Source organism: Lampetra fluviatilis, chromosome 17, assembly GCF_964198595.1.
Source record: "Lampetra fluviatilis chromosome 17, kcLamFluv1.1, whole genome shotgun sequence".
In the NCBI taxonomy this organism is placed as follows: domain Eukaryota; kingdom Metazoa; phylum Chordata; class Hyperoartia; order Petromyzontiformes; family Petromyzontidae; genus Lampetra; species Lampetra fluviatilis.
The window spans coordinates 11,675,869-11,692,521 of NC_136291.1; the positions used below are offsets into that span (position 1 = coordinate 11,675,869).

General features: G+C 45.9%; 1 protein-coding gene across 1 annotated transcript; it reads right to left on the minus strand.

Annotated features, from left to right (window-relative positions):
- Window positions 1–8,736: 8,736 nt before the first annotated feature.
- Window positions 8,737–16,347, minus strand: LOC144936745 (chymotrypsinogen A-like). The gene is made up of 7 exons (XM_078863869.1): window positions 16,296–16,347; window positions 15,708–15,811; window positions 15,040–15,119; window positions 13,603–13,684; window positions 11,966–12,146; window positions 11,730–11,869; window positions 8,737–8,943 (listed from the first exon to the last, which is right to left on the minus strand). The coding sequence occupies exons 1-7, from the start codon at window positions 16,345–16,347 to the stop codon at window positions 8,782–8,784; spliced, it is 801 nt and encodes a 266-aa protein (XP_078719995.1). The 3' UTR covers window positions 8,737–8,781.
- Window positions 16,348–16,653: the final 306 nt, after the last annotated feature.

Consider the following 16,653-nt stretch of genomic DNA (forward strand, 5'->3'; position numbering starts at 1 on the left):
CACACATGCATTGATGCACTGCACAGCACATCAGGACCTTCACAGAACCACACTTTACTCCCTTGCTGCACAAGGATATAATTAAAAGAGTGATCCATTCCTAATGTGCCACAGCTGTACTGAGATTTTATTAAATAAACAACTTAGATTTCTTACCGTGTCGAAGACCACTCATTTCAGTCGTGTCAGTTAAGTGGACTATCTCCAGTCGTAGTACTGAAGACGATGTCGAAACATCAGAAGACAAAGAACCTGCCTGCAGTGTCCTCTGACGACAACGAGACGGCGGTCCAGCTTCCGCCGACCCCGGGAGCCGTGGGCCCGGTGATGGATCCCACAATAGGTGCCGATGGGGCACCTGCGGCAGACAGCGAGGCGGGAGATTCACACTAACTTCGCCCTGACGACCCGTGGCAGAGGGTGGAGACGCAGTTGGGCACCCTGACAATGGCGCTCCTCCACCTTGTTGCTCTTGTGACGCCGATCGCCGCTGGAGGCAGTCCAATTGGAGGGTCCCCTTTTGGTGGATATGGCCGCCATTCCGGGCGGGGTGGAGACGGCCGCAATTTCACAGTTCCCGCCAAACGCGCAGGTTGCGACCGCCATTTTGGGTGCCGCCGCGGGGAGTGCTGCGTCGGCCGGCAGTTCGTCGCTGCCGTGTGGGGAGTCACCGGGCATCACGACACCCGCTGCAAGAGACAGCGCCGATAAAGGTCGACGCCTGCCCCACGTGCATGAATTTGTAGCGGCGGGTGGTGATTGGAGCACCTTTCGTTGGCGCTTCGAAGCCGCTTACAAGTCGGTTCGCTGGTCGAAAGAAGAGGTGCTCATCGCCTTGCCCACCATGTTGGACGACGACGCATTGGCTGTTTTCCGCTCCATCTCTCCGGACAAGAACACGATGCTCACACAAGCCTTCGCTGCCTGATGATAGAACGAGGAAATTTCAGCACTGTAGGCAGGGGAGCACTGAGTCGCCCCTCGCCTACAGAAGTGCCTTGATGGCCTTGGCAGTTTACGCCTACCCCGATGTGAAACGTGAGCACTTGGATCCGCTGGTGATGGAACGAATGCTGGTGTTGGCCAGGGAGATGGATGTCGTCCTTCCCACGTGCGCCCACGAGGTGAAGACTTCCTTGTGGGCTGCCCGTTGCCTCAATGCGCATGAGAATTTAAAGCGCTGGGCACAGATGGCGGCGTGGACGGGGGACCCAGCTAAAGATGGTCAACCAGTCGGCTGGAGTCCGTCGAAGGTGTTGGTCATACCTGAGGGAGCTGTTATTTCATTGAATCAGCGTCGGAAGGATGGACGGTGTCATCAAAGTGTCTTCCGACCGCGCCGGGATGACAATCTGCTCCATCAGCAGCCTCCCATCACATGTTTCTGATGTGGCCAGGTCGGCCATTACCCCAGAGAGTGCCGCGTTCGTCTTACATCGTCATCTACATCACCGCCTACGTCCCTGGCTGCCGATTGTCCAACTTCATGTCCCTCCACGCAGGCAAGTTGGCACACATTGGGCACCCGGGCATGTTCACCATCTCACTCATCCCATGTCACCGGGACGGGTTCATCACATCGGGACGGGTCACTGCAGCATACACGCCCGCGTACTGTTGCCGATGGTTGGCCGGCGTCACAGACTCAGTGGAGGAAATTGGCTCGTAGAGTTGTTGCTGCGGCGGCTGGATCGTCGACGGTCGCGGCCACTATTCAGGGTGTTGAGGTTCATGTTCTGGTTGGCAAAGGGGCTCGGCTACGATTATCTCTGATCTAATTTTCCAGTTGTTGAATATTCCTACACCGCGTGTTCGGCCTGTGTATGATGTGTGCGTTGCGGCTAATAAGGGTAGTATGGGCATTATTGGCCAGGTTGACGCGCGTATCGCCATTGGGGACGTTTGTGTGTCGGGACCTGTGTTGATTTCGCGCACGTTGGCCATGCCGTGCGTGTTGGGCACTGATTTTTTTGTCTCGGATGCCGGTTAAAATTCTTGTCAACCAGTGTTGTTTGGAGCTGCCATCAGGTCGTACATTGCGCTTTTTGTCATCGCCGTTGCCTCAATCAGCGTCCGCAAATACGGTGCAGGCGTTGGTTGATACCACTGTCACTGTCCTGTCGGGTTCCCAAATGTTGATTCCGCTCCATTATCGTAAGCATATCGATTGCGTTGTGGCAGAAAACGTTGTTTTGTTGACGCCCTCGAACGCTGCTACGTGGGGGCAGAAATTGGTGTGTGCTCAGACCATCTTTAGAGCAGGTCAGGCCCCGTTCTTGCAAGTCTTGAACGGGGGACCAGGCGACATTGTTGTGCCCGCGGGCACTGTCCTTGTTCACGCTACCACCACATTTACCGATCGCGTAGAGCGCACGTCACCGCATATTGCCTGTCGGTCAGAGAGGTTCGATGGACGATTGGTTGATCGCCGATCTGTGTGCCGAAAACGCCTCGTCAGCGACTCAGTGGGAGGAATTGCGCCTTTTGTTATCTGCATTTTTGGACGTTTTCAGCAAGGACGATTATGACTTGGGTCGTCTTCTTCTTGTTCGTCCATCATAGTTGATGATGACCATGGCACGTTTGTCATTTTGTTGGGGTTTGATGAGTGCGCAGATGGCTGAATAGGCCAATCCGAGCCCGGAATTCTCTGTGGCACACTGGACAGGTCAGGGAGGATGTAGAATTCGGAGGTGCAGCCACAAGTCCTTCCTTGGTAGATTTGCGCTGCTGCCTCTTCAAGATAGCACAGGAGCTTCTCCTACTCTCACAGAGAACTGCACCGTCCTGTACTTTTCTTCTCCAGGCAGGTCGGTCCTGTGCTAGGGGTTCCCAGCTTTTCAGGTCGAATCCAAAGCTCTTCAAGGAAGCTTTAAGGGTGTCCTTGTAGCGCTTTTTGGGGCCACCTTGTGCTCGCTTGCCATTTTTGAGCTCGCCAAAGAAGACTTGTTTTGGAAGTCTCGCGCAGGGCATTCTGGTCACGTGGCCAGTCCATCTAAGCTGTTCCTTCGCAAGCAAGGTATAGATACTGGGGATATTGGCCTTGCTGAGGACTTCCGTGTCAGGGATTCTGTCTTGCCAATTGATCCTCAGCAGTTTCCTCAGACAGCTCAAGTGGAGATGATTCAATTTCTTGGCATGGCGCTGGTAAACTGTCCAGGCTTCGCACCCATACAGAAGACTTGGTAAGACAACAGCCCGGTAGACCTTCAGTTTTGTCTCCTGTTTGATGCCAGTCCTTTCCCATACCGAGTCACGTAGACGTCCAAAGGCTGAACTGGCCTTGACAATCCTGATGTTAACTTCATCGTCTGCAGTAAGGGAAAAAAATATTTGATCCCCTGCTGATTTTGTACGTTTGCCCACTGACAAAGACATGATCAGTCTATAATTTTAATGGTAGGTTCATTTGAACAGTGAGAGACAGAATAACAGCAAAATCCAGAAAAACGCATGTCAAAAATGTTATAAATTGTCTTCTTGGTTCTTTCGGTAAAGTCACGTAGAAGGGAAATAATAAAATAATAAAAATAAAACATAATAAAATAATTCTCACGACGTTTCGGCCACAACGCAAGCAGCCGTCCTCAGGTGAAGAATGAAACACCACCAAGCTTGGAGCATATATTTAAGCTGAGTTGGAGGGGGAAGAAGAGCGCCTTGACAAAATTAATTTGCATATCAAGAGGAATTTAGCATATTTATGAGAAATGTGTAGGAGGTAGGCGGGGGGGTTTCAAAGTCATATTATGCCCGTGCATTATGCGGGATTAGCAGCATCAAAGGGAGGGGATAGGGGTAGCATTAACAAAGGGAAGGAATGTTAATAGTATGTAGCTGCAGTTACTAAACAACCACGTAAAAAACTAAAGTATAAACTACATAGTATCATCAGTATACTAAATATACTCTCCAATAAGCTGAGATACTAACAGTGAGTAATACATTAGAATTCTATGTCGCAAAAAATATAATATGCTACCAGCTAAGCTTTTTTCTCTTACATCACACGAGGCTACCCCGTACTATATACTACCATAGAAAAAAACCAACATTAAATTATATACTGTATTACTATACACCACTCTATACCTTCGACTATAATATTACCCTAAGTATTATTCTACCCACCCTACTGTATACCACACTGCTGTATATTCACTATACAATTACGATACTGTATATTACCTTATACATTGTATTAAACATTACAATGTTATACTATTTATACAATCTGCTATACACTATACCATTGACCGTCGCTTGAAAGATACTAAGAGGAAGCAACGAAATATGTCAATGGGAGAGTGGGGGTAGGAGACTTTCAGCGGAGCAAGGAATCCATTCCCTGTGGAGAATACAAGATATATAGTCAATGCCAGTGAGTGGACTGCGGTCTGAAAGTCACCGTAAACGTGAACACAATCAGTTAAGATCCGAAATGGTTTATTACGTCCTTCCAATGATTGCTGAGCCAGAATCCATCTTCTCGGTTGAAATTGTCTCTGTGTTTGTATATGTGGATCGCCTCATGAACGAATCTCTCATGGTAGCCAGATGGCTTGCAGAGAACCTCTGTCTTGGAGAAGTCAATGTCATGTGAGCCCACTGAATTGTAACAGTGATCTGCCACGGCTGAGGTGTTTGTCCTACCGTGTTTCAGGTCTGCTTTATGTTCACGGATGCGGTCCGAGACATGTCATTTGGTTTCTCTAATGTAAATGCTACCACAGAGGCAACGTCTGTAAAAAATGTGGTTCCAGACATACAGTACCCTGGCGTGGGGGTGTTTTTCTGCTAAGGGGACAGGACAACTTCACAGCAATCAAAGGGACGATGGACGGGGCCATGTACCGTCAAATCTTGGGTGAGAACCTCCTTCCTTCAGCCACGGCATTGAAAATGGGTCGTGGATGGGTATTCCAGCATTAAAATGACCCAAAACACACGGCCAAAGCAACAAAAGAGTGGCTCAAGAAGATGCACATTAAGGTCCTGGAGTGGCCTAACCGGTCTCCAGACCTTAATCCCATAGAAAATCTGTGGAGAGAGCTGAAGGTTACGATAACGGAGCGGAATCAACATTTGGGAACCCGACGGGACAGTGACAGTGGTATCAACCAACGCCTGCACCGTATTTGCGGACGCCGATTGAGGCAACGGCGACGACAAAAAGTGCAAAGTCAGCCTCGAAACCTTAATGACTTGGAGAAGATCTGCAAAGAGGAGTGGGAAAAAATCCCTCCTGAGATGTGTGCAAACCTGGTGGCCAACTACAAGAAACGTCTGACCTCTGTAATTGCCAACAAGGGTTTTGCCACCAAGTACTAAGTCATGTTTTGCAGAGGGGTCAAATACTTATTTCCCTCATTAAAATGCAAATCAATTTATAACATTTTTCACATGCGTTTTTCTGGATTTTTTGTTATTCTGTCTCTCACTGTTCAAATAAACCTACCATTAAAATTATAGACTGATCATTTCTTTGTCAGTGGGCAAACATACAAAATCAGCAGGGGATCAAATACTTTTTTCCCTCACTGTATCTATTGGTATCATGTGAAGTCATGGTAATTATAGAGATGTTGTTTAAGATTGAAGATGTATCTCTTCAGAGAAGAGCACTGCTTCATATAATTCCTAGTTGGCCGCAATGGTCTGGTCGATCCAGCTGCGTATGGCGGTGACACGCGTGTACACGGCAGGGATTCTGGTGGAGTACGAGCTATTGCCCCACGACACGATCCCCACGAGGTTCCATGCACCGTCCTTCTCGCACACCAGGGGGCCACCAGTCATGCTGTAGGCGAGACACACACACGCATGAATTCCTTTTCACTCGGACACATCTGTCCATTTCTATTTCTACAAAGCAATAGGTTCCATCAAAAACACAAATGACAGAGACCAAGATGTCTTAAAGACACACTGCTTTGTGCATCTGTTTTTATAGGCTAAACACTGTTTTGGAATAAAATGCGAAATTTTTCAAGATACAGTGACGATGGGCATAAGTTTAACACATAGGCTTTCGCGACCAGTATTATTCATAATAAGGGCTTTTGGGTTAGATCACGTTATTCATAAATGTGTCCCAACCCTCCACCACCCGACATGGCCAATCAGCAATTCGCCCGATGATGCTGGATTGGCCGTGTCGGGTGGTGGAGGGTTACGACACATTTATAAATAACGCGATCTAAACCCAAAAACGTTGATTATGAATAATATTGGTCGCGAACGCCTACGTGTTAAACTGAATTTGACACAACACAGGGTAGCAATAAAATACGTATGAAGGGTGCCTCCCCTCGAGATAGCAAACACCACCAAGGCAGAGGGGGGGGGGATGCAAACAAAAACATGGTGATCGAAAGCAGCCAGTCACGGGTCAAAAGGGGGTTGGGGGCAACCAGGCGGCTGCGGCCACGGGAGAACGAGACAGAGGGCATCTGTTTTTTTTCTCTCGCAAGAGACGCGCAGAGAGGGGAGAGAATTTCACACTTAAGCAAGGACACAGATCATGCAAGTCAGTACTGCGACAGGCAGGCTCCGGGGCATGGCCTCGAGATCAACAATGGGTGTCGTGTCTCGCAGAGAAGAGGGGCGAGGTGATGCTAGGTGCTGAGTTCGGCATCGACTGACAGAGTATCGCTTAAAGTTTATTCTAAATTTATCCTGTTTTGAGTCGCTTGCAGAGTCAAGGATTGCGATAAGTTGTATTATACTAAGCTTTCAGAGTTGTGTAAGAGGTGTGCAAATACAATTTACAAGTTTTGAGAGTGAGTGAACCAGCTAGCGACGAGTAGCTCACAGCAGGAGCCCTCTTGGAGGAAGGGCGGAGAGCATGGAAGTTGAGCAACGACAAGGCAAAGCCCTGACGGAAGGGTGGGAGAGGCATTACTGAATGCCAGCGTGAAGCTGGCAGCTGCATGCCAAAGGAGAGAGACTGGAGCAGTGGAAAGAGCCTGAGCCAGGGCAGCCCTGAAGTAAGGGCGGGTGTCCGTGTGAAGCTGGCAGCTGCACGATCAAGGAGAGAGCAAGAGAGAGAGAGAGAGTGACGAGCAACGACAAGCAATAAACCTGGAGAAAGGGCGGAAAGCGCCAAGCATCGAGGAAGCGAGCATCGCACAGGACCAGCAGCAGAGGACAAGCTGCAAGCACAATCGTCAATCGTGCACTGCCAGAGAGCACCAAGCAAGAGTGCCAGCCACGGCGACCTGCGGATGAGTGGCGAGCGTGATCGAGCACCTTCAAAGACAAGCGTCGTGCCGACTCAGCTCATCCAGCAGTGGACAAGCAGCTGCAGCTGCCACCGAGAGGGAGCGCTGTATGACCCTCCCCCACACCCACAACGCATCGCCCAGCAGGGAACAAATGCATTTTTGGTACAATAAACGTCACCTCGGCATCTGCTTAACGCAAAGTGTTGATCAAGGAGACAATCCACCCACACACACATCACGCTCACATCGGGACTAATAAGAGTACTCCAAAGTTCTCCTTGTGTTTCAAAACGGGTGGCCATCCGAAGGTGTGTCAACTATTAGCTGATCATGAAAAGCATTGCTGCCCATTGAGTTACGTGGATACGGTCATTTCGAAGTATTTTAGTCATTATTTTTGTTAATTGCCTAACTGTACCAATGAATCATTGATTAAACTAAAACATGTATAATCATCTCCGCTACGAATCTACACACTCACAGGGATACTATTGTGTTAAACTCTTTATTTTGATCACAGGATCTTGCCTACGCAAAACGAGCCAGTAATGTACTTTTAACATCCTTGGAAATCACTTTACCAGTTGAAGTTTTGAAAAACACCCTCAACAGTTTAAACAAACATTACCTGAAGATTAAAATCACTCATAACTCCATTGCATTAACTCTATGGTAAAATTTGTAAACCTACTTAATGGCTATGACCCCGATGCATGCCTTGTGTGTACACCTGCATTATTCAAGAATAATCTGCTCCTGTGTTTCTGTCGATATTCATCACTTATCGGCTCCTGCGAGCTCAGCAGGCTTTTTCAGACGCGGGATCATCCTCCCCGCACTTTTGGCAGGCCAGGGGCAGGCTTCCACGTGGCATTAGGCCGTAGCTTTCTCTTCTCTCTCTCAGCCAGTGTCGCGCTCCGAGCACACATCATCACCCCGCGGCCACGGCAGCACGCAATGAGGGTGGATGACGAGGCACCTGTTTCGTTGTTCCTCCCTCGTAACTGTAAATTTGAGGCCACCAAATAGCCGTGCTGCACTGCCACACCATGCGGCTCCACGCCCGTCTCTCTTGGGCCCTTCCTTCCCTTCTGTCCATCTAAATCGGGGCACCTCCCCTCCTGTCAATCTCCACGTCCTGTCCATGAGACACCGCCCCTCACCAAATGGCACAGAGCGGAACCGAGGGAGGGGTGGAATAAGGGGGGAGGAATCGGAAGGGCCACTCCAGTGTGTAGATGTCAAGCAAATGTGAATGTATAAGCACGTGTGTTCATTTGAAGTAAGTTGACGTTTGAGTGAACTCTTGCAACAAATGCAAGGGATCTATAAGCATCTCGATGCAGGACCACAAAATAATTTCAAACTAAAGGCAGATGTTTTACTTCTCAATTTATTTGTCAATCAATAACAATCAACACAATGAACACATTTGTACATGTGTCTCTGGATGCACTGTGTCTATCCGTATCATGTGAAGTCATGGTAATTATAGAGATGTTGTTTTAAATTGAAGATGTATCGCTTCAAAGAATATCACTGCTTCATATAATTCCTAGTTGGCGGAAATGGTCTGGTCGATCCAGCTGCGTATGGCGGTGACGCGTGTGTACGCGGCCGGCATGCTGGTGGAGCACAAGCTATGGCCCCACGACACGATCCCCACGAGGTTCCATGCGCCGTCGTTCTCGCACACCAGGGGGCCGCCAGAGTCACACTGTAGGCGAGACACACACACGCATGAATTCCTTTTCAGTCGGACACATCTGTCCATTTCTATTTCTACAAAGAAATAGGTTCCATCAAAAACACAAATGACAGAGACCAAGATGTTTTAAAGACATACTGCTTTGTACGTGTGCTTTTATAGGCTAAACACTGTTTTGGGAAAAAATGCGAAAATTTTCAAGACACAGTGACGATGGCCATAAGATGGAATCAACTTACATGTATTTTATTTGTTTGTCGTGGTAGGGATAACAGACATTTTTTTTCAATACAAATTGAGTGTCTATTGACTTTATAATTGGGAGTGGATGACAATTGGAAAATATAGCCATGATCGTTCTTTAATTCAAAATAGGAAAAACTATCTTTATTATTCAACGGTTTTACTTAACTTGACTCCTATCTTTGCCATGGTCAAATCTTGTAATCGAAATTTAGTCTACATCCTGTTGTCCAATGAAGTCCAAATTTTGCACACGTACTCAGATCCGGTGACAATGCATGGCTGTATACAAATCGGCATCAATTAATAAATTAGTTGCCTCTTTTAAATCAATTCACATTTTTTATAGGCGGCATATTATTTAAATATTTATTTAGGTAGGTTAAAAACGGCGCGGACCCTAAACTCTGGAATAGCCTCGCCCAAGAAGCAGGCGCCACGTGTCTCTTGTAATCAAGATGTCGTCCACTTCCCGTTGTCCAATCGAGTTATTTACTTTTTAGCAAGGTCGTAATTATAATATTCAAATATGTGTAATATCTCAATTACGGCGGGAGACGAGTTGACGGGGCAGCACTTATTTATTAACACTGATGCAACAGTAACAGGTACAGCCGAGATACAGCCTACGCTACGCGTGCCTAACTCGGCTACGCTCTCAGGCCCTCCGGCTACGCTCTCCCCACGGGGAGCTATCGGACCCGCCCTTACCAGGGCACGGGTCTCGACCTCTGGGTTACACAGCCCGGCCCTTACAAGGACGTCGGGCCGTGAATCCCAAGGTCTCGCATCTGAGACGCACAGGGTCCCGGCCCTTACAAGGGCAGCGGGGCTAGGGGTCTCAGGGCCCTATCTCTTCCTCCGTCTTCTGTCTTCACTGGTTGACTTCTCCTCGAGCGCTGCTGCGCATCGCCTTACATAGCCCTCCGCGCCAGGGGGCGGGGCCTATGCGGACCGCGATGTGGACACCTGCCTGCGGACCGTGATGTAGCCACCCACTACGCGCTGTCTCACGATCCTCCCCGCCAGCACGTACCACCTCTACATATGCTCAAATGTCCCCCCCCCCCCCCCCAAAATATATTGCTATAAAATAGATGTATGTTTATATAATTGTGGTTATGGTTGTACTTTATAAATACCTAATCTCTGCCATTACATACAATGAAACAAGAAAAGTTAAAAAAAGAAAAAAAAAAGAGCAATGCAATACAATACACTATTAGACATTATTGTTTAAAATAAATGAAAAGTCAATCCCATGTGTTAGTGAATTTTTTTTATTTTAGACAGGAAATTCATTTTCCAAATTAGATTTTTTTTCAGGGGGGGGACCCCCAGACCCCCTGGAAGATTTGGTCCCCCCCAATGTTGACTCCAAGGCTTTTTAGTGCACTTTAAAATAAAACCGTTGTTTTTAGTTTTTTACTTTTTTAAAGGAGTTTATTTTCAATGCAATATTATGTCAGTTCCTCTTACTCGCGTCATGCATATGTAAGACTTGAGAAACACGCGTCACGTGCTCGGTTGAGATGCGTGCACGTGGCGGACAGTGAGGGCAAACGGGGACACAGGGCACTGAGCGACTTACTGTTGTTATTGTACCAATTAAGGTGGCATGATAGTTAAGGGGGGCTGCAGATGGCTGGGGGTAATTGAGGACGCAGGCCGGTGATTGGACGAGAAGTATGGGTGTCTGGAATTGGCGCCGCGGTATCTACAACAACAACGCCACGTGGCATTGGGGGCTGGGGGCAAGTGGCGAAGTGGGGGATGATCCAATTAATTAAGGGGAATTGGTTCAGGGATAAAGGGGGAGAGAAATAGGAGTTGGTGCCTGGGACGAGTGACGAACAGATGGAGAGACGGAGCAGCGGATAGTGTGGGTATAGTATAAGGTAGCAGTGGACAAAGAGAGTATAGTATAGAGTAGCAGTGGACAAAGAGAATATAGTGTACGGTAGCAGTGGATAGAGAGAATACAGATAGAGTAGCAGTGGATGGAGCGAGTACAGCGTAGGATAGTAGCGGAGTAACGGACCTTGGTGGAGAGAGCTACGACGGAGTGGGACGGCAGAGAGAACAAAGAGCGACCGAGCTGGAGAGAGAGAGAGCAGAGAGGAGGGTCGCTGGAGGAGCAGAATGAGAGCGAGCGAAGCCAGCGGAGCGGAGCGAGCGAACGGAGGGACATTGAGTGATGTTGATGGGGAGTTGTGAGTTGAAGAGTACGGAGGGCCATTGAGTGATGCCGACGGAGGAGATGTGAAACTATATGAGTTAATAAAGAACCGAGAAAGATAAAGAAGCTGTCGCGTCAGTACGAGTCCTCCACATACAATTATTTTGGATAGCTTAAGAGATGTCCATAGTACATAATTCTGGTTGTTAATAACGGTATTATTTCTTAGTCATGTTTATAAAACATCCTTTCTTTCTATGCAACTCCTGTAATCACGCCCTTCCCTCGTAACATGCTCAGCCATTTTAGCTGGGCCGCCACTGAAAAATAGCTTCTTAACTCAATGAACTGAACGACTGACTGAGGTGCTCACCCTGCACGAAGAAGCTCCAGTACCACCAGCACAGATCATGACGTCGGTGATTTTTTGCACGTTGGCCCACATCTGCTGGCAGGTGGGGGTTGCCATAATTGCCAGAGCGGTCTGTCGCAGCCTTGGGGGTGTGCTGGAGTCTGAAACGTCAAGCATGTCACCACGGTTGAGTGTGAATCCTATAGCTATTTCGAACACTTCTGAAGAAACATTACCTAGTGTCAAATGATAGTTACCAAAAATGTTAGTCTTGCCCCAACCAGACGTGACACAGTTCAGGCCAGCAGGGAAGTTGTCAGAGGTGGAGGAGAGACAGACGGGTGAGACGCCATCGGTCATCTGAGCAGGCTGGGACAGCTTGATGAGCGCAACGTCATTGTTGATGGTTTCTTCGTCCCACTGGGGATGGTTGATGGCCTGTTCAGATATAGAAAGGAATAGAGGAATGCCATACACTTATGTCAAATACGTAGAGTAAAACATTTTAAATCCAGACTACTTCATGGAAGAATCTCTATCATTATGGATCATGCCTGATAATGGCTTAATTTGAGTTATATTTAAATGTAAGTAATATAATCCACTTAGATGTAATGAATACGTTGTAACTTAACAACTACAATTGTAAAATGTAATACTGTCAATAAAAAATGTCAAGTCACTCGAGCTTCATTTGAGTCACCATCGCCATGAGGTTGCCCAGGTTAACTGAATGGATATCTGAAGAGATTTCCTGACGAGCTTGAGCAATGTAACGTTTTCTTTACAGAATAAACATAAAAACATGAATGCGAGCCCAACCACAACACTTTGGTAACCGGAGCGTCCGAGGCCACAAGTGCAACGATTGCATCAGTATAACCATGTAGTCTGTTATTCTTTGGGTATTTCAGTAAATTCACGTAGATAGGTTCAAAAAATAATAAATTAAATAAGCAAAAAACTACGACGTTTCGATTGCAACACAAGCAACCATCATCAGGTGGAAAAAAGGTTGGGGGGAACACTAAAGACAAGGTGTTTAAAGGTTTTAAATGGGCGTAGCCCAGGCGTCCTGGTATCAGAATTAAATAGGCGGGGCACAAGTGCCCTGGGGCCTGCGCAAGCAGAGATTGTTATGTTAATGTGAAATCTGAATTAGGAGAGGGGGAGCCGCATGAGACGTGTAGAAATTAACAACTTGTGGTAGGCCCAATACAGGGGCGACAGCACAGGAACTGGAATTGCTTGTCCCATCATTGGTAAAATAAAACTAACATCGGAAGGTGACAACATGGAAACATCACAGCCAGTTATGACTTAAACTGTATGATGACTTCCTTCCAATGATTGCTGAATTTGTACCCATCCTCTTGGTGGAAGTTGTGTCTGTGTCTGTATATATGAACGAATCTTTGTTGATAGCCAGTGGGCTTGCAAAGTACCTTCGTCGTAGAGAAATACATTTTGTGTGAGCCAACCGCATTAAAACAATGATCAGCCACGACCGAAGTGTTGGTCCTCCGGTGTTTCAAATCTGCCTTATGCTCACAAACACTGTCCGAGACATGTCGCTTAGTTTCCCCAATGTAACAACTGCCGTAGACACAGCTTCGTTTGTAGACGCCGGGTATTGCATGTCAGGGATCTTATCCTTCACAGATGGGATCAGATCATGTCGTCTGTTGGCAATGAGATATCGCTGTCATTCTTTTAGGATCATTTTCTGAATATATGGAGCACTTTTCACCTACATATTAATATACATATATACATTATTTTATTGACTTTATTTCGGGCAATACAGTCGAAAAAAGAGCAGAACATTACCACCAGCAGACCCCGAGGTAGACTGGTAGATGCAAATTTACTTCACTAACTGGCCTCAGATTACCTTGGCGATGGTCATTGTCTGGATCTTTTCGGAGCTGGAGCTTTGGTCATGCTCACCCAAGATGACACGGTGCTCCGAGGGGCTGTTGAGCAATCACAATACATTACTTCCATGTTATCCCGAATGGGCCAGAGGTGAGCCCCTTGACCATTTCAGGCATTCACACCTGAATTTAATAAATTATGTAAGTTCTTTGTCAATCCGCTGCTGTATAAAGGCCTCTCCAAGCCACATTGTGTGGGTCGTTTGACTAAACTTTACACTGTCTAGTGCACATTTTCACTATATTTTAAGGTCTATCATAGTGGTACTAAAATAAAATAAAGAATTCTAACGTGCACAGTATTTTCTTGCTCTCAAAGAGACACTATTACTCAGAGTTATGAGCAACTACGGACAACCAGCAAGGCAGCCAGGTGGTCAGCCGGTGCCAACAAATGCCTAAGCTGTGGTTTTCTCTATCCGCCAATTAATGACGGTGTATACATGTGGGAGGAAACTGGAGCGCCCGGAGAAAACTCACGCGTGTGAGGGGGAAACACTCTCCCATACATGGAATCAGGGGAGTCTATATTTGCTGTAGCAGCATTCTGGCGAACCAGGGTATGGCTCTTTGACGCCCATGGGAAGGGAGTTTCACAACAATCCACTTTCTTTCGTCTCCACACTGCTGAATTGCAGGTATGCACAGCCACCACCATGTTAAAGTGCATGGTATAAGTTGTGATTGTAATTTCATAAAGGTAAAACATAATCACGAACATATATACCTCTGCTTACAACAAATTACATGTTTTAACCTTATTTTATTAAATTCTGTACATGTGCGTAGTAATTGTAAAAGTCATTAACCACTTATTTTCATGATGCTATTATTGATGAATTTACATGCATTATTTTTAGAACATATGAAGACTTTGTAGGAATATGAATAGAATGACCACATTTAAAATTAAAATGTAAATACATATATATGGAGATGTGTTCCTAAAGGGTATCAGAGCTATAATTGCCGTGGCAAAAGCAGAATTCAAAGAAGAAAGAATACTGCTGGTAGCATGAACATGAAACGAATCGCGTGACTTTTAAAGACCCACGTATAAAATGTGGTGGTTGTTCTGCTGAGGTATAGATACTGAAATGAAAGAGGAAAGATGCATGAATTAGTTTTGAAATGTGTGTGTGGAGTTGAATTTGAATACATATGCAGTATTATTTAATTGTGTCTGTGAACGCAAAAGCAATAGATTGGGCGTATATGAAGTACGCTCTAGGAGGCTGAAGGAGAAAATCTGAAAAGGTAAACAAAAGTGTTATTTCTAAGGGTGATGTGACAGTGCAATATTTGATAGGATGGAGAGAACTAAAATCGTGAACCTGCCCTCATAAAGAAAACTCAAGAAAAGTTACATGAACATATAATTTGAATTGAATTACCTGATTTTGCAATGAGCAGCTGTCACAACCCAGTAAGGGTCAATGAGGGAGCCGCCGCAGAAGTGGAAACCAGTGTTGTTCTGCGTGGTGAAAATCGCATGGCTGTCACATTGGTGCTCAGTGACTCAATCCTCGATTTTCAATAATACAATGTAAACATGATTACTTCTCAAGAACTCGTATATTGTTTTTCATCATTTCGATCTTAATATGCCTTCTATCGTTTCCCGAGGTATGTAATCAAATGTACTTTGCCCTTTGTTCACTTCACTTGCTTTTTATGTTAAGTCATGAAAAGTATCAAGCTACCGCTGAGGAGCTGTATTGATCAAAATTAGTTCCATACATAGCTATGTATAAATAATTTATTTGTATTTTTGGCAACCTTGTCGGGTAGTGGATGGTTTAAGAAAAAATTGTGGCATAAAAATTGCCACGTGGCCAAACCGTGAAACAAATATCAATTGGTTTTGTATTATGTTCATATTACTGTACTCATATGTTTGTAATCCAAGTTTCTGTTTATCCCATAACTCCCCACACTGCCTCCTCCATGCACTCTGGCCATCGCCATTAGTTTACATCTGCAAAAGTTGACTGGCATTCACACAGTGTCAGTATCAGAGGCAGGTATTGACACCATAATGCGGTGAATATAGAGCACTCACCTGCATGGACACCTGCCAGGGCCAGGAGCCCGGCATCGCTTCCTCGCCGTTGACGATGCGGGAGTAGCCGGTGATGACTGGCTTGATGGCTGGGACACCACACCCTGTACATATACAATTATTTAATACTTATATCATTCAGAGACTTATCTCTATATATAGATATCCACATCAGCTCAAACTTCCTGTAAATCACGTGACTTCTATGTGGTTTCCCTCACTCTAGTGACCCTCTCCCCCACCACCCCCTGTGAAAACAGATGCTGCTCCTTGTAGCAGCATTGAAGCCCCAATGTAACCTCTTTCTTCTTATCAGTTTTCCTGACACTATGGCATAATTTTTCTATCCCTTTTTCATCTTTTTCCTAAAAAATGTTTTATTCTCTTCCCCATTCTGTTTTCCATATGTGGTTCTTTTATACATTGCACGCTTGACTCTATTCCCCTTCCTGTGGTGTGCTACGGCTAAAAAGTTGCGAGTTCTGTTCAAAGAACATGTAGCAGAGTAGGTCTACAATGTGATGAGCTTTTTTAGCATGAAGAATAAAGCCATGAAAGAACAGCATATACATCGCCATTGTCACTCACCGAAGGTGACGCTGATGAAGGCAAAACACGCAACGAGCCAGAAGAGAGCCATTGCTAATGCCGTAAACACTGCTGGTCTCATGCTGATTTTCGGGCTCTTTTATACGGAAAAAGGTACGTTAATAGTTACCGTGTTCTCATATATTGTCGACATTTTATTTACTCAATCAGATGTCATATGACAGGTGTATTGGGTCGATATCAGCACATGACCTTGACAATTTTCATCATGGCAGGAATCATTAAATATTTTCCATGAAACAGCGTAGAGGAAATATTTTATCTGATATTCGTCTACTTGTTGAGATACATTTGGAAACATAAATATGTAGTGACGTAAATAGAGTCACTATGGCGT